Raw genomic sequence first — 27,935 nt, forward strand, 5'->3', positions numbered from 1 at the left:
CTGAAAATAAAAATGACCTGCAGGCGCAAGAAAAGCGTAGGAGGAGGCAAGATACGTCACGGAGACCACGTATGGACGGAAAAAACTGAGAGACTGCACTGTCGACCGGACTCGACGCATCCTTTATTTATCATGCCAGGGACACATTGCTTGCTGCGTTCGACCTGTTGCCAAGACCAACTGTCGGCAATCTTTGGTGAAAATTGAACGCAGCGTGTCTAATCTCGATCAAACGAACTCGAAGCTTCGTGTTGTCTTGGAAATACGCAAAGTGGTGCCTATCTATTTATAGAGTACTGGGTGACTAGATTCTTCCTTACCTAGGTTAGTATCTCGTGCCTTGCTTCCAGTGGCAACAAAGATTTACCGTAAAGGGCAAAGTTGCGGAGACCAGTAACCAAGCGTAATTTCACTTCTTGTGCATGAACAGGGTATCATCCCGTCCTCGTCGGCCTCAGTATTCTCCTCTCTTTCTATCCACAGTTCTGATCAAGGTTGGCGCTGGAGTTGGTGAGATTTTGACGTTGACGTTCGGCCTCTCTTCGTTTACATTCTCGTATTGATCGAGATGCGCAGGATTTTAGTGACCCCTCTTGTGGAACATGCTGCATAATGTCAATGTTTTGGGGAAACTTTTTTTGGTGGGCGAGATAAGTTATCTCGAGGATTTTTGTGGGGTTAGAGAAGTGGTTGCATTGCGATGGAGTCGGAGTTTTAGTTGGTGGTGGTGAAAGGCGGGCGAGTGGAGTGTTGGAGTGGGTTGGATCATAGGGCGAGGATTTGGGTTTTTGGAGGTTTCCGTATGTGGTTGTTTTGAGAGGTTTTGAGGATGAAAGAACCAGCTCCAGCGACAGAGGATATAGTCCTGAGCAGCAGGAAGAGGTTGAAACCACCAGGTAGCAATAACGGGCAGCCGTCGAGACGACCGCGAGAGGAAGAATTGGGGAAAGACGGAGTGGTGACTATACCGCGTCTTTTGAAGACTCCTAACGTGAACCATAAGTCGGAAAATTATGACGATTTGGAGGACTTGGAATATCCGGCCGCATTGTACAGTAGCATGGAGCAGCATTTGCCGTCCGGCTTCTTGAACGTCTCACGCGAAAAGAAATTGGTGTTGTTGGATAGGATATTGTCTAAGTATCGTCCTAATGGAGAGCGTGCGAAGGTAATTCTGATATAGGGTTTGTACTTCCTAAATTTTTATTTTAAGTTATCTGGAAAGACCCGTTTCTTGTTGCTTTCAATGAGAGGCTGGCCGAATACTCCAGCTCAGATTACGAGAGAACAATATAGAGTTAACTGGATCGGAGTATGCGAAGCGAAAGCTTGATTCGGAGTACTTTTCCCTGAACTCTTTCAGCCTTCATATTCGGGCATGCGGTGCACAAGTAGCACTGGTTCCAGGGAGAAAAGGTCAGCGAAAGCGCTATTGAGGTGTTACTCAGGAGTTCCCTCTTCAGAATTTCAAGTCGCCTGTAACCCTAAGCATCGAACCACAGGCATATTCTTTTTCTTAGGGCTTGTTGTAGATATGGTTTATTTCGCATCTTCGGCGATGAGGCAGTCATGTTCATGAGAGAAAGAGGAGTTTATTGGAACAATTGCATCATTACGTATCTTTAAAAATACCGGGGAATTGGTCATGCCCATCTCGATGAGTTAATCTATCTTGTCTATTTGATGTTGGCGTTCATTATTTTGCTTGAATATGTTCGCAGAAACATCGGGAGTACAGAGAAAGAATAAGGCATAATTATCAGGTAAGCGCAGCATCTTCTGGATCGATGGTGTATCGACAGTGAAAATCAGCTGTGGCACTCAAAATTCTTACTTTCAGATGTGCATATACTAAAATATATTATGATACTGCAGCCACTACATTTTGAACTCTACACGCTTGATCCCGAGCGCTTTTTTGTGAACTCCTTCTTGGAAGCGGTGAAGGACGGGTCGGAGACTGCGCTGCGCCGCATTCTGACCGAGCACTCTTCAGGGGTTTTTACTTTCAGCATGTTGAAACCTTCTTTCTGCGTAAAAATGTTGGAGGAAGTATGTACCCATAACTTACGGTAGTTCCAATATTTGTGGTTGTACACATTTGAGGCGTTATTTTGCTTCTCAATTGCTCCTACACTCAGACATGTTTAATTTTCCTAGTTTGATTGTTTAGTTGTAGTAAACACGGAAAACAACTATTAAGTATTCATGGAAACTATCACGTAAATGAGCTGTTTACTTTGTGCCCATATTTCTTACTATGGTGTCCCCGATGAACACCAATTTAGGCAGTTTGTGAAGAGTTTTTCTGTGATGGATTTTGTCCAGGTAGAGCATTTTGAGAGATGGGCACAAGAAGCAAGAGTGAAGGTCATGCGTCCAAATACTATGAACAATTACGGAGCTGTTCTCGATGACATTGGAATGGAGTCCATGTTGAATCATCTAATGATCCGCTACCTGAAACCCATGGCTGCTGGTGCCTCCCTTACGCTTTTCAGCCTTTTCGAACCATGAAGTGTCTTATTAATTCTTTACACATTGTGAGTATTATCGTTGTATTTTTCTCACCGATTGTGAGATATCTTTTTTGGCAGTGTTGTTTCTCAATGTTGGTGGATGTTCTTTGGACACTCACCATGGTTTTGTTGTGGAGTATGCAATGGATCGCGATCTTGACCTTGGTGAGTTTGCGTAGGTCATTAACCTTTTAGTATATAGTATCTCTAGGAGGGTAGCGGCCTTTTGTTTCTGTTACGCCTCCATAAGAAGATTGAATCCTTAATTTTCGCATTATGAAGATAGCAGACGGAAGACACCTGCGTTTGTTGAGGACTGACTAACCTATTTTTTGTTTCTTCATAGCGAGTTGAGTTTTGAAACATTTTTCTGATGAGAATTTTGTCATACTTGAGATTTAGTTTAGATGGCTGAGTTTTATTAAAATCTGGTGGACAAAACAGGCTTTCATGTTGATGACTCTGAGGTGACACTAAATGTCTGCCTTGGCAAGGAGTTTGATGGAGGAGAGCTCTTCTTCCGTGGTGTTCGATGTGACAAACATGTGAATGGCGAGGCACGGCCTGAGGTACTGAGAAGCACGACCTTACTCTTTCTCCTGGTGCGGGCGAGTCATGATTTATCAATTGAATGCACTTCTTAGAATGCTGCACTTTTCTGGAAAAGTCATCAGGTAACTGCAACTTCTTTGATATCCACCAACTTTTCCAATGTTTGGCAGGAAGTATTGGAATACTCTCATGTACCTGGTCACGCCATCCTACATGCTGGTCGTCACCGACATGGTGCGAAGGCTATTACCTCTGGTCAGCGTACAAACCTGATTCTTTGGTGTCGCAGGTGAAGTCCTGTTTTCACTAAATCTACCGGTCATTTGTATCATGGATAGTACAATCAATGTCTAAGTACAATATCTATTTCAATGATTTTTGTTGTTTTCCTCCTTTGGCATTAGTTTCCTCGGCGAAGTTTTCTTTCGTTCCTTTTGTTTGTGATATTAAGGTTGTGTCACTCATTTCTGACAGCTCTGAGTTCCGGGAGTTAAAGAAGTACCAGCGTGATTTCTCTAGTTGGTGTGGAGAGTGCCTGTTGCGGAAGAAAGAAAGAGTTCGTCGACTTTCCAGTGCTAAACGGCAACTGGCATCTTGATCTCACCATTATTTTGCTGGGTACATGAAATCTTATGTCATAGTTTCTGTAAATTATGCCGGTAGCTGTGTGAGATCTTTAAATTACTTGCTCTTCTCAGAGGAGGTATCATAGTAGCAACTCTGCATAATCTAAAATAGTCTGTACAGTGATAAGTCTACTCGTCAGCCTCATACACTTGAACACCACGGCATAATTCCTTTCGAATAGCCATTTCTTCTCTCTTTTTGTACGAAATTGATTTACATCGTACAATTTCTAGCTTCTTTGCCAACAGTTGACAGTGGACACCAGTTATTTTTGTGTTCCAAATTGAATTGACGGTGAGATTTTCTTTAATTTTTACTTTATAAGTAGGCTTTCAACTACGGACGCAAATGTAAGTGACATAACGTGGAATTTGTTGGTCTTCATCCTTATATTACAATGACAACTAAACGATCCTCCGTTTGTTGCACAAATATTTTGGTTCCTGCTGCACTATACATCATTCTTCATGATCCATTAATTAACTCAAATGTAAGGTACTTCAAACTGTTGGAGCATTAGTGTTATTTTCCCTTTCTTTTGGAAGCAAAACACTTGAGGGATGGCATTATATTAATGTTATTTTTCCTTTCTTTTGGAAGCAAATCACTTGAAGGATGGTATTATTTGAGTACATGTATTTGAATTAGATGAGGATGCAGAATTAAATTGGATGCTGAAAATGTTATGATCTTTGATTTGTAAATGACAATCTTCAATTGTGTAGGCAGTGGCATTGGAATATGTAATGGGGCACACTTTTGGTGCAATTCTATTGTAAAGAAGACAATTATTTTCTTTCACAAATGATAAGATTTGCCTACACTTGGTAAGAATAGTGTTTATTTCTTGATGCATATTATGAAATGTTTTTCTTTTGTTGCATAATACATCAAATGAACTATGACAATGAGATTGAAGAAGTTATGATTCCTAATTTATATGACTCATGAAGTTCACTCAATGTGCTTTGGACTGGTGAGAAATAAAAAATACTTTTAAGTAAAGATTGAATAAATAAAATGATATATTGCATGTATAGAAGTTATAAATCTTAGATTGTAGATTATAATCAGTTGAAATTATCTTATGTTAAATTGAGAATCTTTAAGAAAGCTAAAAGCATTGCCATTGTTATTACTAATGGTGACACTAATATTTGTCTTGGTTGTCCTAGCTTCAAATAAAGTCCCACCTTGGCCTATTCAATAGTCTCAGTGAGGTCAACCTTGACAGAATAGAGAATTTTCTTGATAGCCTATAGTAGAAACTCCTTCTTTATGTCATAGTAGAAGCTTGGAGTAGAGTCTCAATGGAGCCATTGTGAGGTAGATAGGTGGTGCTGAGCATGGCTTCTAGCAACCATGAAGCGATGTGGTTCTTTTATTATGCAAGAAAGGACAAATTTAATAAGGGAGGAGAGGAAGGGAGGGGGGGGGGGGGTGGAGAGGGGAAGAGATAGGAAGGACTTCTTGGAAGGAAGAGGATTAGGAGTAGGATCTTCGGGGAGCCACTATTAAGCAAACATGTGGTATTAGAAGCTATTTTAGAAGATATTATGAAATTAATCTACTTTTATCTACTTCTACTTATTTATATTATCTAGGTAATAATTATAGTATATATATATATATATATATATATATATTATAATATATTTATATATTATAATATATTTATATATATATTTATATTATATTATATAAATATATTTATATATATATTTATATTATATTATATAAATATATTTATATATATATTTATATTATATTATATAAATATATTATATTATATTATATTATATATATATATATATATATATCCGTGATATTATCCCCCTTTCTAAGGACAAGTTCCACGAGGAGCAATAATCATATGTTGAGATTCAAAGATGCAACAAATTATATTTGTCATGTATTTTGATCTTTATTTCCTTCAAAAGTAATTGATAGGTCCTTTTATCCATTGCTAATGTCTTATTCCAACGCGGTGTCATATTACGTGCTTTCCTGCTCGAGAACGCGCCGGGCGTCTGGCTGTAGAAAGTAGTATGGAGATTCGTCGATAGTCAAGCAGTCTATCAGTTTTTGACTGCTGGAATATATACGACTGCAACAATGTACCGTAAATCTATACGGATGCTCTTCGACTGCTTGTCGAAGTCTTTTTTTTTTTTGCCCCAACCGATAGGTCTCTAGACGTTACAGAGAACCCCGAACAACCCAAACTGTTAATCTTCAATACCCCTTTGTACTTACGATCTTGTATCCACTGACTGTCCTGTTAGATTAACCCAATAAATTTCATTCACTCCGCATACTCAATCCTATAGACACCCCTTTAATCTTTCAATCACAGACGTAACTCGATTTTACAAAACAGTCAAGAGTATTCAAACCCACTTCATTTAAAAATCCCGATTCACCATTACAACACTGACTTCAGCAGCGATTGCCTCAGTCTTCCCAAAACTCTACGAAGAAGAAAAATCCAAATTCTATGTCTTTCCTTCCCCGACCCGAAGCATGAAGCTCCTCTCTCTAATTCCCTTGATCTTCAAAAACCTCCAATGAAACCGAACTGGTAACCTTGCAAAAGCTTTGAAAACTAGCTCCCCCCCGATTCTCCCCGAAAAGAAAAAAACCTTCCCCCTCAAAACTATATCCCCCCTAACCTTATCCTCTGAATTTCTTCAATCTTCCGTCTTAGATCCGGAATTGGCTCCCACCTCAAGCTTGGATCCGAAATTGGCTCTCGCCGTCAAGCTATCTCCTCCGTTTTTACCTTTAAGAGATCCATTTACCGTAAACAACATTCCCTGAAATGGCACAGAGAACAGGACAGCCTGAAACAGAATCGAACCCCGTAATCGGGACCACATTGAGTCGCCCGACCAATTCAGGTCTTATATTGGGAAAGATGCCCGTAGTAACCTGGATGTTCTGTAATTGGGTCAAATTGGTCCTCGCGTCAGATTGGCTAAGACCCGTAGTAAGACCTGGATTTCCCGTAATTAGACTGCATTGGGTTGACCGGCCAATTCAGGTCTCATATTGGATAAGAGGACCCGGATTGGATTATCGAAATTGGATCCAATTGGCTCCTCGAACCCGTCGTGTGAATTGGTCCTTCTCTTCCTGCTGACTCCCGTTATTGGAATCGAACGGAGCATTTCAGTATGCCCCGGCTGACTGTAACGGAGTGACTGAACCTGACCACTCAGTATTTGTACTGGAGTTGGTCGATGCTCCCAATATTCGAGGTAACTGAATATTAATAAAATTCCCCTTTCTTTTTTATTTTCACTGTATACTTGTGTTACAACACGACATCCACCCCCTCTGAACCTGTGCATCCTCCGGTATGCACCAATTTACCCAATTGCAGTTTGATCCAGAATATATCCCCTGCGTCTTTGTTCAGTTCGTCTTCGTCACCTTCATTATCCAAATCACTTTCATCTTCTTGCTACGGAATCTCTGTACCTTCATTAAGGTCTTCCATATTCATCTCTGCGTGTCTTCGTTTAAATATTTTTACTCGCTTCCCTACAATTGGTATTTTTAATTTTGTACCATCTAACTCCCGTAATGAGTAAGTCGCATTATTATGAACAGTTGTTACAACATATGGTCCAAACCAACGTTTTGAAAATTTCCGCAAAGTACTATGTTGATTATCCAGACTATTGTCATAAACAAGTACCCAGTCACCTTCCTCGATTGCTTTTGGTCTCAATCGATGTTGCTTATCGAATCGCGCCTTATTTTGTAACCTTGCTCTTTTTAACCTTTCCAATGCTATCTGGACATCTTCCGTTCTTTGCTCCAATTGTCGAATCCTAATAGCCAGAAGTTCTTCTCTTGTCAATCCATCTTCCCATGGTAGCATACTCCAAGTAAGTACCTTTTCTTCAATCGGCATAATTGGTATTTGACCTGTCATAAGTTCTACTGGCATATATCCTGTCACCGAACTATGTGTTGTTCGATCAGCCCATAATGCAAATGACAAAAGCCGTGGCCACTCTTTAACTTTCCCATTACAAGCTTTAACCAATGCTTTCACAATCGACGGGTGACCGCGTTCGCTTTTCACATTCCCTTCCGGATTATAAGCAGTAGTCAGTGATAGTTTAACTCCACATTTTTCAAAGAACTTACGAGCTTCTTGTGCATTTAATTCTCCACGATCTGCAGTGATTTTTCCTACGCACCAGTAACGGCAAATGACATCTTCAAGCAAAAACCTACAAATCCCCTTTGTAGATTTTGTCCTCAATGCTCTTCCTTCTACTAGATTTGATAAATCTTCACGAGCTAAAACCAAATATCTCATCTGCCATAACCCAACCGGCATAATAACCAAATCAACAACCAATTTAAAATGAATAGCCAGAGGATACGTAGGATGAAGACCATCTCGATGTCGGATATTAGAATACGATTGACAGATTTCACATGACTCTACAAATGAGAGCACATCTCGATACATATTTTTCCACCAATATCGTTCCTTGAGTTTAGCAAAAGTAGCCCAGATTCCTCTATGCCCTGCCCATAAACTATCATGAAACTCCTTTAATAATTTTAGTTTTTCTTCCCTTTTGCCTATCACTCATTGTGGCATCCCAATTCCTTTCTTCGGTCTCTTCCATAAGAATCCATCTCAAAGTAAAAATCCATATGCTTTTTTTCTTATTTGTTTGAATTTTTCTGTAGACCAATTCCCCTGCTTAGACAAGGTATTCAAATAATGACCAATATCCAATAATTCTCCTTCATAAGATTCTTCAAGAAATAGCTTGTCTTCTCTGTTGAGATTTGATACTGAATAGAATTTCAATCCGACATCATCAATGTCTTCAACCATTTCGTCCTCCCTCTCGTATCTTGCTCGAGATAGCATGTCTGCTACTAAATTGTCCTTTCCAGTGATATGCTTAAATTCTGGATTTAGTGACTTAATATAAGCAATCCATCTCAACATTGCAATATTTGGCATTGAACAGTTAATAATCATTCCAAGCAATGGCAAGCAATCTGTTTCAATTACTACTACTGCCCCAATCAGATAGTCCTTTTCAGCTTTCATAGCCGAAACGACTCCCCAAATTTTTCTTTTGACTTACGAATATGCACGCTGACGAATATTTAAAACTTTAGCCCCAAATCGAACTGCAAATCTACTCCCATTCGAATCATCTTGACCCATCGCCCATCCAACGGCAATTGGACTAGCGTCTATAGTAAGAATCACTGGTCTATTGCACTTATAATCAACCTTCCTCAATATTGGAGGTGACATCAATAATTTCTTCAATCTTTGCATTGCTTGAATATGCCTTTCTTCCCATTCAAATCGGTAACCCTTGCGTAACAGTTCATATAATGGATCCGCTATGTGAGCAAAATGAGGGATCCAGATTCGATAAAATACACATGCACCCAAAAACCTGCGAACCTCTGTTAAAGAACCACAATCCTCTTTCATCCTTCCAATTGCATCAACTTTAGTCGGATCTGGTTTTCTTCCGTAAGATCCGCATAAATGTCCAACAATTACAACCTCTCGCACTCCAAATACGGACTTCATACCCGATAATGTAAGATGAACTTCTCCAAGCCGAGTTAAAATCTTTTCACAATCTTGTATATGATCAACAACATATCTGTGACACCCCCTCGTATCTAAAGTTTCATCCTTGTCTCCTTCTCTGCACCCTTTTATAGGAACATCATCCAGAAAAGGCATAGTCTTTTTTGGAATAAAATCTCTCAATACCTTATTCATCCCATTCATCATATGCGCAACTGAGTTGGTCGTGCCTTGAAGAAGAGTGCACATTCTAACCAATCCAAGCGGTGTTCTCATCGTTGTCATATCTCTACTTCCTTCGGCAAGTTGAAATTGATCATAACCTGAATACAAATCACCCATTGAATAGATCGCCCTTCCAGCAAACGCCTCACCAAATTCATCCACAATAGGTCCAATTCCTGCATTCCTGACAGTTACAGCATTCACCGGTTGCATATCTTGAATAAACCGTAGTGACCCATTCTTCTTAGGTACCGTAAACCATCGACTAGAATACGGCACAAATGAAGGTTCTAATATTTTCATCTTTATCTTTTCTTTCAATAGTTCCACCAATTTAGGTAAATGTGCCCTCGATACTGGAATCGGTCTTAGATTCCAAGGTACATGCGGTACAGTGAAGATAACCATAGGTGTTATAATATTTGGATCCACACACCCAATTTCATGAGATTCGAAGGCAAACGATCTACCTTATTTAGCCAACATCTTTTTGAAGCAAGTAATTTCCTCTGGCAATAAAGAACCATTAGAACCAATCTTCAATTCTTCAAAAGTCTCTTCAGTAAACTGATGTTCAATACTCATTGGATCTCTTAAACTTGCTTCTTTTGATGCTTCTCCCATTTGTTCTTTAGAATCCTCTGGTAATGGTCCGGCAACAGGCTTTACCTTCTTATCTGCCGTTTTATATCTCGTCTCTACAGTGACTTCTGGTGCTTGAAAAGATTCAAGCATGGTATAAACCTCTCTCGAATGAATCTCAACAATCTTATCATTATCCCCTAATCCAATAGATGTAATCAATTCCAATGAATCTTCCAGTCCATTTTCTTCATAAACACCCAAAATCCTCTCATCATCTTGCAATGTACCTATCTTGCGTAACTATCCTTCAATATCATATAATCTTTTTCTTTCTTTTCTTTTAAAATCATCAACTTTCTTATGCATAATATTTCCATTCTCCAATATACCAATAAAACTCGCATCAAAGGCACCTTCATCTCGCAAGAGTACCTCCTCTTTTGTACCTCCATAATCTCGCTTTACAGTGGTACCTCCCCAAAATCCTTAAATCCTTCAACAATCTTTGGCAATGGTTTCTCCCTCAACCTATCTCGATTCCGTTCATGGTTAGGAGGTACTGTTAGAAATTGTACAGCTTTCCTCCCATCTTCGCTTCGTACCCTTGCATAAGCAGAACCATCGTCAAGTACTTTTGTTTCCATCCGTGTTGCTGTGATATAAGGTTGTCCTAAAATCAACGGATAAGACGTTGTATCTTGAACGAAGAAATGTTGCTCCGTCGCAACATCCCCAATCCGAATTTTGACATCTGGACAAGCTCCATATAATTCGCCTCGTGTGTTATTAGCTGCTCGTATTGCCCATCCATGTTCCATATCAATTGGCTATTTTTGCTTCTTATAAAGATCTTTAGACATGAGATTTATTTTAGAACCATGGTCCACCAAAGCAACTATTGGTTCTTCTATATCTCCTACCTTCACCAATACCTCAGTAGTTGCCCTTCCCCAATGCTTTCGAGTATAATGGCTCAAAGTTCTCATTTCCTTGTCACTAGAATCTTCGAAATGTACTCACTGATTATACCCATTCTTTTCATTTGTTGGTTGCTTGTAACCAATATCAACCTCTTCTTCATCTCTACATATTCTTGCATCAATAGCATGACTCATTCCAGTTTCGCTCATTAATTACCTCTTTCGCTTAATGCTGTCAATGATAACATCATGAAACTCCTTCTTTGCAATTCCCAAGACTTTTTTCAATGTGAATTCCACCTTAGCGTTTAATATACGTTCTTCCAACACCCCTTTCAAATTTGTTGACGCTTCAATATCAGAAAGTAGCTTATAAGCAATTGATTTGCCCTTATCTTTTGTCTCCGTTGTTTTTTCTCCCAATGATGGTGAGGTATCCTTTAAAGGCAATTCTTGTGAAGCTACCTCCCGAGCCTTCTCTCCTCGAGTTTGCCTCTTAAAAGAATTTCCTTCTCTAGTATCATCAAAATTTCCTCGTCTTTTTTCTTCCATCAAAGCTTCATGTTGGCTCTTAGCAATATATGCATGAACTGAAAGAGACTCAACAGGATCCTCCCAACCTGTTCTTCCTCGTATTGTAGCTGCAGTTCTCAATAACGCTTCTCGAGGTAATTTCCCTTCTTGCATTGTAGAAATGGCAGAAGCCCAAAACTCACTAGTTTCCGTACTTCCACCAATTTCATCATCTACTCTAGCACCATAACTTGCACTTTCTCGTACTACTGTTTCATGCTCTTTTAAGTAATCTTGAACCAATGCTCTCATTCCTCCCTTGCCAAAATTGGTTTGAAGAAGATCCTCCCTATCTTTCAATGCTATCTTCCCATCTTTCCAACAAATAATTCCCTGCCGTATCATATTATTAAATTCATTGCAATCTTTTCTAGTGTGTGAAGCATCATCACACCAAATGCATCTTTGTACATATCCTTGTTTTGAAACATTCTTCGAATTGTTTATAGAAGTATTCTCTTCAAGTCTTGCCAATTTGATTTGAAGATCTCGCATTCCTCGTATAATTTCTTCCATACTCATATATGCTTTCTTTGACAAGGATGTCGAAGGTTGAACTGTAGGCATTGTCGGTGGTGTTGTACGTACTGGAGCTTTGGGTGCTTGTACTGTTTTCGGAATATTGCTCCTATCCTTCCTCCTCTCTTTTTTTGTAAGCAATCCCACCGCATCTTCAACGTTCTTCCACTTCGTTGTCAATCCTTCATCTTCTTCTTTGTCTTCAAGAAGGGGTTCTAATTTCTCTTACAATTCTCCATCAGCAGCTTGAAGAAATAGATCAACTTTGTTCGGCTCCAATGTCAATTTTTCTACCTTCGATAATTGAGAGTACTGCCTCTCAAATTCCCTTAGTAGCTCTGTTGCTTGCAAATTCTTATTGGGCCGTTCAATCCATTCTAGAAACAGCTTCTTAGTAACGTGATCAGCATCTTCCAAGAAATATTCGTCTTTCAATGCATGTGAAAAATCCTCCCATGAATTCCCACAACGATCCGTAATCGATGTAATGTGGTCCCTTATCTCCGGTATTGTGGCAAGTCCAAATAGTGCAACCATTTTCTTCTCAGAAACCCGATTTAATTCCATTTCACGAACATAACATCTTAAATACCTTGAAATATTCCTCCCATCAAATTGATCAATTTTTATTGACCACTGCTTGCAATGCTTTGGTTGCCAAAGCTTCCTTTCGATCATTGCTTTGCTGTTGCTGCATTGACAATGAGAAGGCTTGAAACAAACTAGCAATAGATGGATCCATGTGCATACCTTGTCCTTTAGAAGACTCCCCACCAGAAACTTCTCCCAAAAATCCTTCAAAATTTTTATTTTCGTTTTCCATAAAAATAAAGATAAAATCAACCGAAATCCAATACCTTCCACCTCAAGCTTTCACGTCGGGTTCACCACTTATGTCATATTACGTGCTTTCCTGCTCGAGAACGCGCCGGGCGTCTGGCTGTAGAAAGTAGTATGGAGATTCGCCGATAGTCAAGCAGTCTATCAGTTTTTGACTGCTGGAATATATACGACTGCAACAATGTACCGTAAATCTATACGGATGCTCTTCGACTGCTTGTCGAAGTCTTTTTTTTTTTTGCCCCAACCGATAGGTCTCTAGACGTTACAGAGAACCCCGAACAACCCAAACTGTTAATCTTCAATACCCCTTTGTACTTACGATCTTGTATCCACTGACTGTCCTGTTAGATTAACCCAATAAATTTCATTCACTCCGCATACTCAATCCTATAGACACCCCTTTAATCTTTCAATCACAGACGTAACTCGATTTTACAAAACAGTCAAGAGTATTCAAACCCACTTCATTTAAAAATCCCGATTCACCATTACAACACTGACTTCAGCAGCGATTGCCTCAGTCTTCCCAAAACTCTACGAAGAAGAAAAATCCAAATTCTATGTCTTTCCTTCCCCGACCCGAAGCATGAAGCTCCTCTCTCTAATTCCCTTGATCTTCAAAAACCTCCAATGAAACCGAACTGGTAACCTTGCAAAAGCTTTGAAAACTAGCTCCCCCCTGATTCCCCCCGAAAAGAAAAAAACCTTCCCCCTCAAAACTATATCCCCCCTAACCTTATCCTCTGAATTTCTTCAATCTTCCGTCTTAGATCCGGAATTGGCTCCCACCTCAAGCTTGGATCCGAAATTGGCTCTCGCCGTCAAGCTTTCTCCTCCGTTTTTACCTTTAAGAGATCCATTTACCGTAAACAACGTTCCCTGAAATGGCACAGAGAACAGGACAGCCTGAAACAGAATCGAACCCCGTAATCGGGACCACATTGAGTCGCCCGACCAATTCAGGTCTTATATTGGGAAAGATGCCCGTAGTAACCTGGATGTTCTGTAATTGGGTCAAATTGGTCCTCGCGTCAGATTGGCTAAGACCCATAGTAAGACCTGGATTTCTCGTAATTAGAATGCATTGGGTTGACCGGCCAATTCAGGTCTCATATTGGATAAGAGGACCCGGATTGGATTATCGAAATTGGATCCAATTGGCTCCTCGAACCCGTCGTGTGAATTGGTCCTTCTCTTCCTGCTGACTCCCGTTATTGGAATCGAACGGAGCATTTCAGTATGCCCCGGCTGACTGTAACGGAGTGACTGAACCTGACCACTCAGTATTTGTACTGGAGTTGGTCGATGCTCCCAATATTCGAGGTAACTGAATATTAATAAAATTCTCCTTTCTTTTTATTTTCACTGTATACTCGTGTTACAACACGACAGCGGAAAGACCACCCTGTGATTTAATCATTGTTAAAACATTTGTAACTTCTTTTGAACAAAACATTTATAACACCATCAAAAATCATGCCTACCTTTAATAAAATCACCAAATATCAAGAGTATTTTCTTAGGTCATGATACCAAATGCATTGTATCTCGCCATCTATTCAAGGAAGCACATATCATTCTTGAAGGTCTTTATCCCTATTATATTATCTTGATGGTTGTGATAATTGTAATGTCTTGTCCAATAAGTCAACAAATGATGGCTCTTGAGTTAAATCCGTTGATTGTTGATTTTCCATCTCCTTAATGCTACAATTATATTGAAATTACAAACAAAGATAAAAGATAGAATGTAATATTTTTTGAATTATGTTTCTTTTATAGCAAAGGTTTGCTATCTTTCATCTTGGTTTTGATGGATGTCGTTGATGAAAAGCTTTGACCTTCTCTGCTCTATTTGTAAGATTTTTTTATTGACTTCTATGTACATTCACTAATATCATATTTGCGCTAATGGATAAGATATTCCAACTTATTTTGATGCCGCTTTGAGTCTAAAACTTTTTCTACTTCAAACTTCGCATTATTATCTACTTCTATAGGAGGAGATGAGACGTCTTTTTTTTGGTATGTTCACAGTCTTATATAGTTTAAGAAGAGACATGTGAAATATAGGATGAATATTCATTGACTTTGATAGATATGATCAATAAGTAAGTGACTTGATTTGTCCACAAATAAGAAAAGGTCCAAGCTTGACATAGTCTAATTTATCACAAGAATAAATAGTCTTGATATTATAACAAAGTAACCATACCTTGTCATCTATATTGAATTATGGTTGTTTGTTTTGATAGGCATCTACGGTGATCTTTTGTTGTTCTTGAGCTTCCTTTAATTGCACCTTCATTATTGCATGTAGCTCTGACATATGATTTTTTAAATCTTTTATTGCAAGATTATCAACTTTTGAAAAGTCAAAAGTATCAAGTTGTGAATGATAACCATAATTAACAAAGAAAGATGTTTATTGCATAGATGAATGCATTGTATTATTATAAGCTAATTCTATCAATGGCAAAAAGGTTGTTCAATTGTCTTATTGATAATTGACAATACATCTTAAGTATTACTCCAAAATTTGGTTTATACATTCTATTTGTTCATCAATTTGAGGATGAAAAGTCAAAAAAAGATTTTATGTCTACCTTTAGAATCTTAAAAAAGATTTTTTAAAAACTTGATATAAATTGAGTCCTCCTATCAAATATAATATCTTTTGGCAATCCATAATATCAATAGATATTGTTAAGAAAAAGCTTAATAGGTTCTTTACATGTAATAGATTTTGTACATGGTATAAAATGTGCCATTTTGGTAAAATAATCTACTATCACAAATATAGAATCACACAAACTTGAGATTGAAAGATTTGTAATAAAATCCATAGAAATAAAAGACTATGATTGTTTTGAAATAGGTAATGACTGAAGAAGTGTAAAGGTCTATGACAAGGAGTTTTTTTACCTTAAACAAATGTCACATGATTGAACTAAGTCTTCCACATTTGCAGCCACCAAAAATCTCTAGATATTAGTTCTAAAGTCTTCTTATATCCAAAATGTCATGTTGCGAGAAAATTGTGACATGCTTGAAGAATATGTAAACGTGCTTCTTCTAGAACATATAGGCATCTTTCAAAATAAAGTAAGTTATTCTTGAACTTAAACTTAAAAGTATAACAAGACTTAAAAGAAGTATTCTTGATATCATGAAAAAGAGGATCAAAGAACATACTTGTTTGAATTTGCTTAAAAATAATTGAATCAATAGTTAAGGTTGATTTCACTGCTCAAAGTTGAAATTATTTTGGCTTCAATAAAATTATTCTTTGCTAATCAAAAGCTTTATTTCCTACTTTTGGTACAAGATAAGAATGTATAGAAAGGATATTGGATAGATCTTGTTGTTTTTTTAGTTGATAAGTGATATTGAACTTGAATTTTTAAAAAGACATATTCCAATGAGCTTGGCTCCGATTCAAAACATGTGTTGATATGAAATAATTGAGATTCTTGAGATCCATATATAGAATGATTGGACTAGAGGTGTCTTCTAAATAATGATACCATTCTTGAAAAGAATCCATAATTACAAAAAGTTTTTTTTATCGTGGATCTCATAGTTAATCTCAATTGTTGAGAATTTTTTAAAATGAAAAGCTACTGGGTGGAATTTGTCATCTTCTCTTATTTGTGACAAAACAACACCTATAGCAAAATTTGATGCATTTATTTCCATAAAAAATACTTTAAAAAAGTTGATGTAATATAATATTGGTACAAAAATAAATACTAATTTCAAGGCTTCAAAAGATGCTTCAGCTTCTTTGCTTCAATTAAGTTTGTCTTTTCATGTAAGACATATTAGAAGAGTTGCAACTTGAGAAAAATTCTTGATGAAGATCTGATAGTAATTGGCAAAGCTCAAAAAGTATTATACATCTCTTAATACTTTTGAAATCTTCTAATAGTAGTTTGAATATTCTTCGGATCTATTATAGGTCCTTCATTGAAAATAATATATCCTAAGAAGTCAACTTGAGTAATATGGAATATATACTTTTTTAACTTGGCCTACAATCTTGCATCTATTAGTTTTTGTAATAGATGAAAAATATAAACTTTATCCTCTTTTATATTTTTAGAATAGATTAAAATGTTTTTTAAATAATAGACAACAAAATTATTTAGAAACTCACAAAAAATATTATTTATAAAATATTGAAGAGCAGTTGTGCATTTGTGAGTCGTAAAAGCATGACATTATATTCAAAGTATCCATACCTTGTTCAAAATGAAGTCTTCTATTTATTTTCTTCTTTAATATGGACTAAGTTGTATGATCCTTGTAGATCTATTTTTGTATAGATCTGTGATTGTTGTTTTACTTCTTCCGTAACTAACTACTTAGAATAAATCCGTATAGGTCGGTTCAAACACAAGAAAAGACTAATTTGTACAAAATTCACATATTAGGATTACTTAATTGGGAACTGATTAGCTAAAATCCATTCTTTTATAATCATAAACATCTACAAAATGTTACATTACAACCTACATTTTATTGATTTCCTTCCAATACAATCAAATATTGAAATTGATAATTCTAATTCTTGCAATTTCTTCTTTCATTTATTCTTCTTTTCTTCTATATTATAATAACAATATGTAAATTGTTGCATACTCTAAACAGTCAGCATACACCAATTCAACAGTCCAAACATTGAAAATTTTCATTGTCCTAGGTTTTAAAACTAATTTCTCTTTTTGATATTCTAAAACTGATTTGCCAATATTCAATTCTTCCACAAATAAAAACAACATGGATAGTACCAAGCTTACTCTAGCTCATGATTCTCACAATTTGATCTACTATACTTCCACTCTAACCATTTTATATCCAAAACATAGATTTTAATCAATATTTCTCACTTAATTACTTTTCTTGACTAAATCATCTATCTTACCTCTTGAATTGACTGTCCAATACATGATTAATCTATTTTATCTATATCTAACTAATGTCCTATAGAAACCAATTTCTATCCATTCTACATAGCTCCACTCCTCACTGTGTAGCATCCTTTCAAATACAATATTTACAATACGATGTGCCAAAACTCACTCTACTATTTCAATCAAGTTTTCACTCATTAGCTTATATTGTGTCTGTTGGTGATCTTCATCCACCTCAGTTTTTTGATACAATTCACTCTCTGTATTCTCTATTCTATCCAATTCTTTTTCCAATTGGGCCATTAAATCTTTATTACACATTTCGAATTTCCAAATTTGGGATTCCAATTGTAAGATCCTGGTCTCCCTACTCTCTAATTGCTTTTGTTGTTACTCCACCTGCTTCTTTAATACTTCTACTTCTAATTCTACTGGTGTAAGATTCCCGACCTACTCCCTATCAAATAAATCATTTCCTAATTTTCTCATAGCACCTTTCAAATTACTAATTTTTGTCTGTAATGTTTCTTTGTGCTGTGTCTATTGCTCAACCAATTTCCTACATTCTAGCTCTTATTCTACTACTTTTTCTAGCTCTAAGGTCCATTTCTCTCTCAATTTCTTTTGTTCATATTTACGAATTTTTAATGCTTTCATTACAATTTGTTTTTTTCTAGTCCATACTCAATCTACCGCCTTCTATTGCCTTTCTATTTGTAACTAGTTCTCATTTTTTTTTTTTTTTTTAATTTTTTTTTTTTTCTCTATTTTCTTCCACAGATTTTTCTTTCCATCCAATTGGCTAACCATCATCTGTAATTGAAAAATCAGTACCAATAACATCTCCTTTAAATCCATTTCTTAGTGCGTTGTCTCAATTTGATCTATCAATTGGTAAAGCTCTATTGAAATTGGTGCATCTTGCCTCGAATTGGTCCTATGGCAAACAATCTCTTTTCTTGACATCTCCACAATTAATTATTATAATTTTTGCATAGTACTACACTCACCACGTTTTGCTTGTCTTATACTTAGGCTCATTATAGATAGCACCACACTTCTCTCACACAGTTTAAGTGCATAGAATTTAGATAATGCTAGTAATACTATCTTTTTTTTTCCTAGTGTAGGTTGACTCATTATATACCCGATTGTTGCATACATATAATTAGAGCATAACATGGAAACACACTTTCTTTTCTTCCGCTTCAACTCCAATTCTGCATGAATCCTTGTTGCCAGGTATGCTTCCTAATTAAACAACATTCCTTCTATCATCCCAATTGTTATAAATAAAAGATTCTTTGATATGTAAGTAGTATGCCTATTCAACTTCAATTGCTTCTGCATAAATTACATCTATTTTTCAAGCTCTAGCATAATTGCTTTTGCTACCTTTCAGCCTTAATTCTTCTTAAATGCATGGTCTTTGATCTTGAAATAACTTCTCAGCTTAAAATTTGTAGATACTTCATCTTTTATCGAAATTTTATAAATCTAAAGATACAACATCTTCTGCAAGAAAATTGCATCTATCCCAATAATCCATCGAGACACCACACTCAAACCATCTTCTAGGTCGTAATTTTGCACATACTCTTTTAGTATATTTACATCAATTGGTAGCATATTTGCATCAATTGGTATCAAATTATTTGACCTCCGTAAGAATTCATACACATGCATATTTCTAAACTCCTCAAACATCATGGACACCAACAAATATTCAACCGGATTGACTCTATATTGGTTAAAATTATAATTTTTAATGGTGCTAAATTTGGCTGAGCCTTTATATTCTTTTGTTTGTCCTCCATGTCTGTACCTCTCTTTGCACTCTTGATTACCATGATACAAACTCTAGAAAGCTCAAATCACCAATGCTATTTTTCAGTACTTTAAAAAATATACAAAATTATAAAACAAAAAAAAAATAAAACGCAAAACCACAAAATGGACTTGAATTGGTGCCCTATTCTTATTCTTTTATCTAGTGGTGATAACAATGTGCTAACTATAACGTCCTTCCTTCTCTCTCTTCCAATCTTGCCTTACAATGATTACGGCCCTAGCTATCCTTTCAGCCATCTTTTTGTCCTAAAATATCTAGACCAACAAGTAATTCCATCATAATTCTATGTCGAATCACCTCTTCAATAATCAATTTAAATTCGTCCCAAGTTTTAAGTATAATATAGTTGTAATTGATTCTCATTAATTTGTGTGATAAATTGATGATCCAAAAAATCTTTCAATTGGACTAATCTATTAAAAAAACCTTCAACTACACAATATGGTCCATGCCATCTAATTTGAAACTTTTCCAAAAAATTGTAAAAATGACTCTCATAAAATAGTATTAAATCATTGGACATAAAACTTTTAGGTCTTAGTTTACTATTATAATAAATTTTTTATCTTTTTTGAATAGCTTCCATCATTAAAAGAGTAGTAGCCTTAATTTTATCTAATTTTTTTAATTGCATTAATCAGTATTACAAGGTCTTTTTATCACCTAGTTGTTCATCCCATACAATTTGTAAACTTTGAACTTCCAATTTGATTGGTAATATTACTTCTTACCCGTAAATCAATTAAAATGGTATAGAATTGATAATCACTTTATATGTTGTATAATATGTCCATAAAGCCACAAATAACTTGATATTCTAATTCGTGAATCCCTCAAAATAGTTTTAGTTAAAATCTTATATAAAATTCCATTAATCTTTTTAATTTACTTATTGCCTTGGAGATGATAAGGAATTATTTTTTGATATTTGATCTCATACTTAACTGTCAATGTAACAATTATAACATTAATGAAATGGGTTTTTTGACCACTTACCAATTTTTTTGGATACCCAAACCGAATAATGATATTTACATACAAAAATGTTGCGATGGTATTAGTATTGTCAGTTTTTGTGCTGATATAATCTATTGCAACTAAAATATATCTCTTTTGTCTAATTTGTGAAGCTAGTACAATGGATCCAACAAAATCAATATATCATTTTTTAAACAATATTTTTGCCAAAATTGGTACCAACGACATAGCAAGCTATATGACAAGATGACCAATTCTCTGACATGGGTCACAATGGTATACATATTGGTGTACATCAAAAAATATTGTGGACCACTAATATCCTACCATTAAAGCTTTATGAGCAGTTTTATCATCGACAAAATACTCAAATGATAGCTATCTAATATAATATATACTTCACTCTGAAATATATAATGTTGTAAAATTCCATCTTCTCTTTTTTTATACAATGCGTCACCAATCATCATATATGACACTTTTTTTAAGATTAAATATTTTTAAAGTTTTTCATTGTATGAAGGGAAAAATATTTAAGAAGTCAAATATTGAATCAATATACTACATTTAGGTGTGATCACATCAACAGCAAACAATTTTGGATCAGGTAGTATATCATTGATAGGATCATTATCCATTATATTGGATAAATAGGACATGTAGTCTGCATTGGCATGTTTCTTTCCTAGTCTGACATTGATAATGAAATTAAAATTTTAAAATAGTAACATCCATCCAACAATGCGACCACTCAATTGAAGTTTATTAATTATATATTTAACAGCAATATGATCCAAATGAAACACGAATGGATATCTAGGCAAATAATGCCAAATTTTTTGAACAGAATAAATCATTCTCAAAGCTTTCAATTGAGTCGTAGTATAATTTTGTTCCACAATAACTAATTGTCAACTAGCATAATATATTAGATGATCCAAAATCTTTTCATCTTTCTGACTTAAGATGGATCCAATAGCAACATTAGATGCATCAACATAAATATAAAATGATTTTTTCTAATAAGGTGCAATCAATACTGGTGCAGATACCAATTTTTGTTTCAATTCTTCAAACACAACTATACATTTTTTTGAGTCCAAATTGGACTAGATCCATTTGACGGTGGTTTTTTTAGAAAGATTAGTTAAAGATTGATATATGATTACAAATAAATAAATAAATCATTGATAATAATTGACATGGCCTATGAGATCACAAATACTTGATACTATTTTTGGCTTTGATAATGCCAATATATGCAAAACTTCATCCAAATCAATAGCAATACCAGTCCATGAGATAATGTATTCCAATAATTTATCAGACAGTATCCTAAATTGACATTTCTTCAAATTCAAAGAGATTCTATAATAGACTCAATGATCCAAATACTTGCCAAGATATTTCAAATGATTGACTTTTTTACTAAATGTATAAAAATCATCTAAAAATATCTCCATCAAATGTCATAAATGATCCTACAAAGCTTGCATCATCATCTTTTGAAATGTGGCTGGGACATTACATAATCCAAATGGCATAACTTTATAAGCAAAGGTTCCAGAGTCTATAATAAAAGTAGTCTTTAATTGATCTTTTTCAGTCATTTTAACTTGATTATAATCCAAAAATCCATCCAAAAAAGAATAACATTCATGCCCGGCTACCACATCCGAGATACTATCCATAAAAGGTAAAGAAAAATAGTCTTTTTTAGTAGCCATATTTAATTTTTAAAAATCTTGACATATTTCGATTTTTTCATTCTTTTTGGATACTATTATAATTGATGAAACCCATTCACTATATGGAATTAGATAAATAAAACCTACTTCAAGATTTTTTTTTTAATTCTTTCTATCATTAAAGAATATTTTGAATTAAGTCTATGTTGTTTTTGACAAATCGGTTGAGCATCCGCTTCTAAAATAATTTGATGCTCACAAACTTCAGTAGGAATGTCTTTCAAATCCACATATGAATATACAAAAATAGATTTATGACTTAAAAAGAAAGGCTTCTAATTTTCTAGCTCAATATCCATAATCCTATTGTATACCTTAATAATCTGTAATATGTGATTGATTCTCAAATTAATAGATTGGCACACAAGTTCTTCAACAATCTCTAATTTGATTTTCTTTTCTTATTCTGAGTCTTTCATATAATATGATAAATTGAAACTATCCATTTCTGATTCCAATGCACTAACTTCATTAATCGGGGGATTACACATCCAATTTGCAATAGCGTGATAGGAGTTTGTTATATCCTCGTGATATATTAAATATTCTCTAGGTCCTCTACATTGGTATATCACGCCCTACTTTTGCATGTGAATTGGATCATCACCAACTTATATTGTATTGATAACTTCATCATATTCCACATTAGATTGACCCTCATCGTCAGATGTCACCTCTGAAATCAAAAATTGAGATTCTCCATGATATTGAATTGGGTATATTTGTAACACAATCTTGTCTCTATCCTTCTCAATAATCAACGTTTCATGGTCCCAATCATTCTTAGCTTTGGCTTGATATAGCCACGATTGACCTAATAAGATTGGATAGGATAATGTAGAGTTCTATAGTTGAAAAAAAATATAATCAATTTTGTATATAATTCCAACAATAGTAGTGTCAATACTACAAAGAATATCCATGAGCTTTACTCGATTGTGATCATGTATTTTCAATACTAATGTCATAGATAATAACTGAGCTAAATCTAAATTCTCTATTATATTTACAATCATTAAATTCACACTAGAGCCTCCATCTACTTGAACTTTGGAAATAAGAACACTATTGATGGATACATCAATAGTCGATGTACCTAGATTGAAATTCAAATTAACTTTATAAATTTCTTTATTATGAGCCTTATGTCATATTAACAAAGAATTCAATATTAAATAATATCTCGGTACGATTGCTAATAATTAGTTTGTTGAAATGAAAGGTTTAATTGCATGCAAATCTTTCAAAATATCATACAGTTCCATATTGGTGGTGATTCTTAGGATTTTTTTTTTTTTTTTTTTTTTTTTTTTTTTTTTTTTTTTTTTTTCATGGATTTCAACTTAATCCCTTGAGATAATATATCTTTCTTTATGGAATTTGGAATTAGAATAGATGAATATACTTTTTCAAAATTTTTGTCTATAAGAAGATCTTTTAATGCATAAGACAACTCTTAGAACTTTGTAGATAATGGTATTGATTTAGATTGAACAAATACCTCAGTATTAAGAATATCATTGGATTGCTCAAAATGACCAAGTTCTATTATCGATAATATTCTTGGTATTAGTATTGAATTTGGACTTTTCATAATTAGTTTGAATTAATCCTTTGCAACTGATGCACCCAATTGTTGAATTAAATCTTTCCTTTTTTGCTAGTCCTTGATAAGTATTACATGAATGCATTCCACTCGATTTACCAAGGAATCTTATGGACCTTGATTATTATCCTCTATCTTACTATACAAATGGATTTGATGGTCTTAGCTATTAAAATTAAACAAAACATTACATTGTTGATATGTATGTCTCGATTGCTTATAATTTCCACATATTGAAGTATATTCATCACTGATTCTTGGATTGGTACATTCACAAGTATAATGTCCTATCTGCCTCCAGTAATAACATTGAAGTGGTCTTCTTCCAACTCCATGAGGAATATTGGGTGTTTCTACTGATATATATTAGCTGTGCCTATTTTAGGTTGGATAGATAAATGATCTCGGCTCTCCAGTTGGTACTGTAGAATGTAAAATTGATTTTTGAATGGATAGATATTAGAAATATCTTTACTAATTTTATATAATATCTTGAGAATTGGATCCATATTCTTGATTATACACAAAATTTTAAAAATTAGAGAAATTTCTATTTTATTTATTTGAACAATTTTTGCTCTAGCCAAACCTATTTCTGGTCTTGACTTGATTAACATCCCACGAAGTTGATTGAATCATGGTATGATTACTGAACTGTTGTTGCTTTTATAAATTCTAACAATTGGTGGTAGTATGCTTACTTCCACAAAATATATATTACACAATCATTTGAGGTGGTGAAGAACATTCCATTAACAAATGGCCTTGTCTTTTATAATTACTACACCAAATATTGGGACACATCTTAGTTGATTTATGCCTCTTCTTCTTATCCTTTACCAGATTAATAGCTAATTTATTTATCTTTTTTTATCAATGTTAACAACAAAGCCTCATTTAGATTCTTTGATATTAGTTTATTACTTAACTCTTTTATAGATACTAGTTTTTGATATGGAGAGTATGGGAAATACAAAACTATTGTTGTTGATAGTATAGTGTGGAATGGGACAACATTAACTATTCTTTGTAGATTGGCACTAAGATTTGCATTGTAATCAATCTTTCTTGAATAACTAGACACTGCTACATTCTAGGGTGGCATTTGATAACCTCCTTGAGATAGAAATATTATGGCTCCAGTGGTTAGAAATTGATCATAATAACATTCTTTCTATACTTTAACTCAATCAAGTGAAGAAGCAATATTAGCTAGCTGAGCTTCCTTCATAAACATCTTCAATTCTAGTGGATATAATCTATTAATCAATATAGACAAAACAAATAATTTTGATATTTAATTATTGAGCCATTTACAAAGGATATCTAATACTTGGCCATAATATAAATACACTACTTTTTTTGGTACCATTCTACTATTCATTAACCTTTCCCTTAGACACCCTTCAAATCCAATTGATGAAAAATGAGTTAAAAACGTATTTTTTAATACCTCCCAATCAAAAAACTAGCCTACAGGCTGCCGATTATACCATCCAAAGGCCATATCTTTTAGTATTGTTGATAGCCATTTCAACCAAATATCTTTAGTTCTCCTATTATAAGTGACACATGCAATTAATAATTGGACTAAATGTTGATCTGGATCGGTATTTGGCAATCTACTGAAAGTCGGTAATGAGGCTATACTAGTAGATTGCCACCGCCTCTATTATAATTGTAATTGGCACTATTATACCACTTGCCACCATTGGTGGTCTCAAAGTTTTTCCTAATTCCTTATAACAATGAATACTGTTTTCTCAAATTGATCTTTTTGGACTTCCAATCATCCTCAATTTACTATTAAGATCTACAGCTAATTTCTTAGATTGAATTGGTGGTGAAAATGTCGGATTTTAAAATATGCTAAATTTTCTTTCATTGATAATTAATCCATATTGATCTATAGAACTAGTTTTGCTTCATTCGGTTGTAATTGTTATTGGAAAAGTACCCAATGGAATGCCCAATTCTTTAGTTATTAGATTCAATGGAAAAACTAAACAACTACAAGAATTACTCGCAAGTGATTGTGGCAACTTCTACAATGGTATATAATATTGAAATATTGATGGTCTTATTGATGTAGGATATATTTGGATATATCGACAAGCTTGCAACTATGGCTTGATCCAACTCTATTGATGCTTCTTTATATAATGCCGTTCTTGCTTGTCCTGTAATAAATTTCTTGCTTGTATTCTTTCCTATCTTTTTTTTAATGGCCTTATTTTTTTCAAAGTGATGTTATCATTCTTATTAATCATATTCTTACATCATCTATACTTAGTCATTGAAGCATTCTCCATATAGAACTGAAATTATTAATTCCGCTCTACTTTCAAATTATCTCCAATAAATTGTACACTTCATACAACCTTAAGTTATATCCTATGATAGTTAATTCCTAATATTCCATACTATTGTCAATTCCCCAATAGTGGCACAAAAAATGTAGTTGTCATTTTATTTCTTCTACAACTAACTATCTAAAATAAATCTGTATGTATGGATTTGAATACGAGAAAAGACTAATTTGTACGAGATTTACATGTTAGGGTCATTGAATTAACTCGAGACTAACTAGCTAAAATCCATTCTTTTATAATCACAAATATCCACAAAATATTACATTGCAATCTACATTTTATTAATTCCCTTCCAATACAATCAAATATTGAAACTAGTAATCCTTTCTCTTGCAATTTCTTCTTTCATTCACTCTTCTTTTCTTCTATATTATGATAACAATATGTTAATTGTTGCATACTCTAAACAGTCAGTATACACTAATTCAATAGCCAAAACATTGAAAATTCTCACTATCCTAGGTTTTAAAATTAATTTCTCCTTTTAATATTCTAAAACACATCTACCAATTTTCAATTCTTCTACAAATAAAAACAATGTGGATAGCACCAATCTTATCCTAGCTCATAATTCTCACAGTTTGATCCACTATACTTCCATTTTAATCATTTTATATCCAAAAAAAAGATTTTAATCAATATTTCTTACTTAATCACTTTTCTCAAATAAATCATCTATCATACCTCTTAAATTGATTGTTTGATGGATGATTAATGTATTTTATCTATATCTAACCAACGTCCTATAAAAATCAATTTCTATCCATTCTACAAGATCTTAGTTTGATTTAATTGATTAAAAAGTCTAAATATTAAAGATAAAGGGTACCTATTTTTGATGGTAAACTTCTTGAGTCCTTAATAATCTATACACATTTGCAGGGATTTATCTTTTTTCTTCACAAATAAGATAGGAGCTCATGTAGGAGATTTCAAATAGTATATGAAATTCTTAGCTAAGTTCTTATTAATATATTTCTTGAGTTTAGCCAACTAATTTTGTAATAAATTATAGATTGGATCAAATCATCGCTGACTTCCTTCTTTAAGGTCAATTGAGCAATCATATAGACAATTTTCTAGGAAAATATCTGTATTTTTCTTTTCAAAAATATCTTGAAAATCTTCATATTGATTTGGAATGCCACTTGAAATTTTTTCATCATTAAAAATGGATGTGGCATAAATAACAAAAGGCAACCCTTCTTTTGTAGCATACAAGAAAGCTTTTGTACCTACGATTATGGATTTGGCTATATTTATCATGGACATACAATTGAAGAAGGTTTGACAAGGTTCTAGGAAATTTTAGAAGATTTTAAAATATTCTTATAGATTCTAGAAGGTTTTAAAAGATTTTAGTAGGTTCTAAAAAGGTTCCAAAAGGTTCTAATAGATTCTAAGAAAATTCTAAAAAATCATAAATCTTGGAAGATTGTAGAAGGCTTCAAATGATTTAAGAAGTTGCCAAAGAAAGATCTTAGGCTTGGTTTATTTCCAAGCC

At 34.4% G+C, this 27,935-nt stretch overlaps 1 protein-coding gene across 2 annotated transcripts; it reads left to right on the top strand.

Moving 5' to 3' along the window:
* The first annotated feature begins 469 nt into the window (after window positions 1-469).
* On the top strand, window positions 470-4,130 carry LOC112273015 (2-oxoglutarate and iron-dependent oxygenase domain-containing protein ICU11). Of its 2 annotated transcripts, none has more exons than XM_024501316.3 (8): window positions 470-1,168; window positions 1,722-1,763; window positions 1,876-2,052; window positions 2,329-2,479; window positions 2,598-2,684; window positions 2,964-3,088; window positions 3,242-3,360; window positions 3,546-4,130. In XM_024501316.3, exons 1-8 carry the CDS (start codon window positions 830-832, stop codon window positions 3,667-3,669), a joined length of 1,164 nt encoding a protein of 387 aa, XP_024357084.1. In that variant the 5' UTR covers window positions 470-829; the 3' UTR covers window positions 3,670-4,130. The 2 variants fall into 2 exon arrangements, with proteins under 2 accessions (XP_024357084.1, XP_024357085.1); XM_024501317.3 differs by having other exon boundaries at window positions 3,242-3,326.
* The last annotated feature ends 23,805 nt before the right edge of the window (window positions 4,131-27,935 follow it).

This window comes from Physcomitrium patens, chromosome 20 (genome assembly GCF_059467195.1).
Source record: "Physcomitrium patens ecotype Gransden chromosome 20, ASM5946719v1, whole genome shotgun sequence".
Taxonomy (NCBI): Eukaryota; Viridiplantae; Streptophyta; class Bryopsida; order Funariales; family Funariaceae; genus Physcomitrium; species Physcomitrium patens.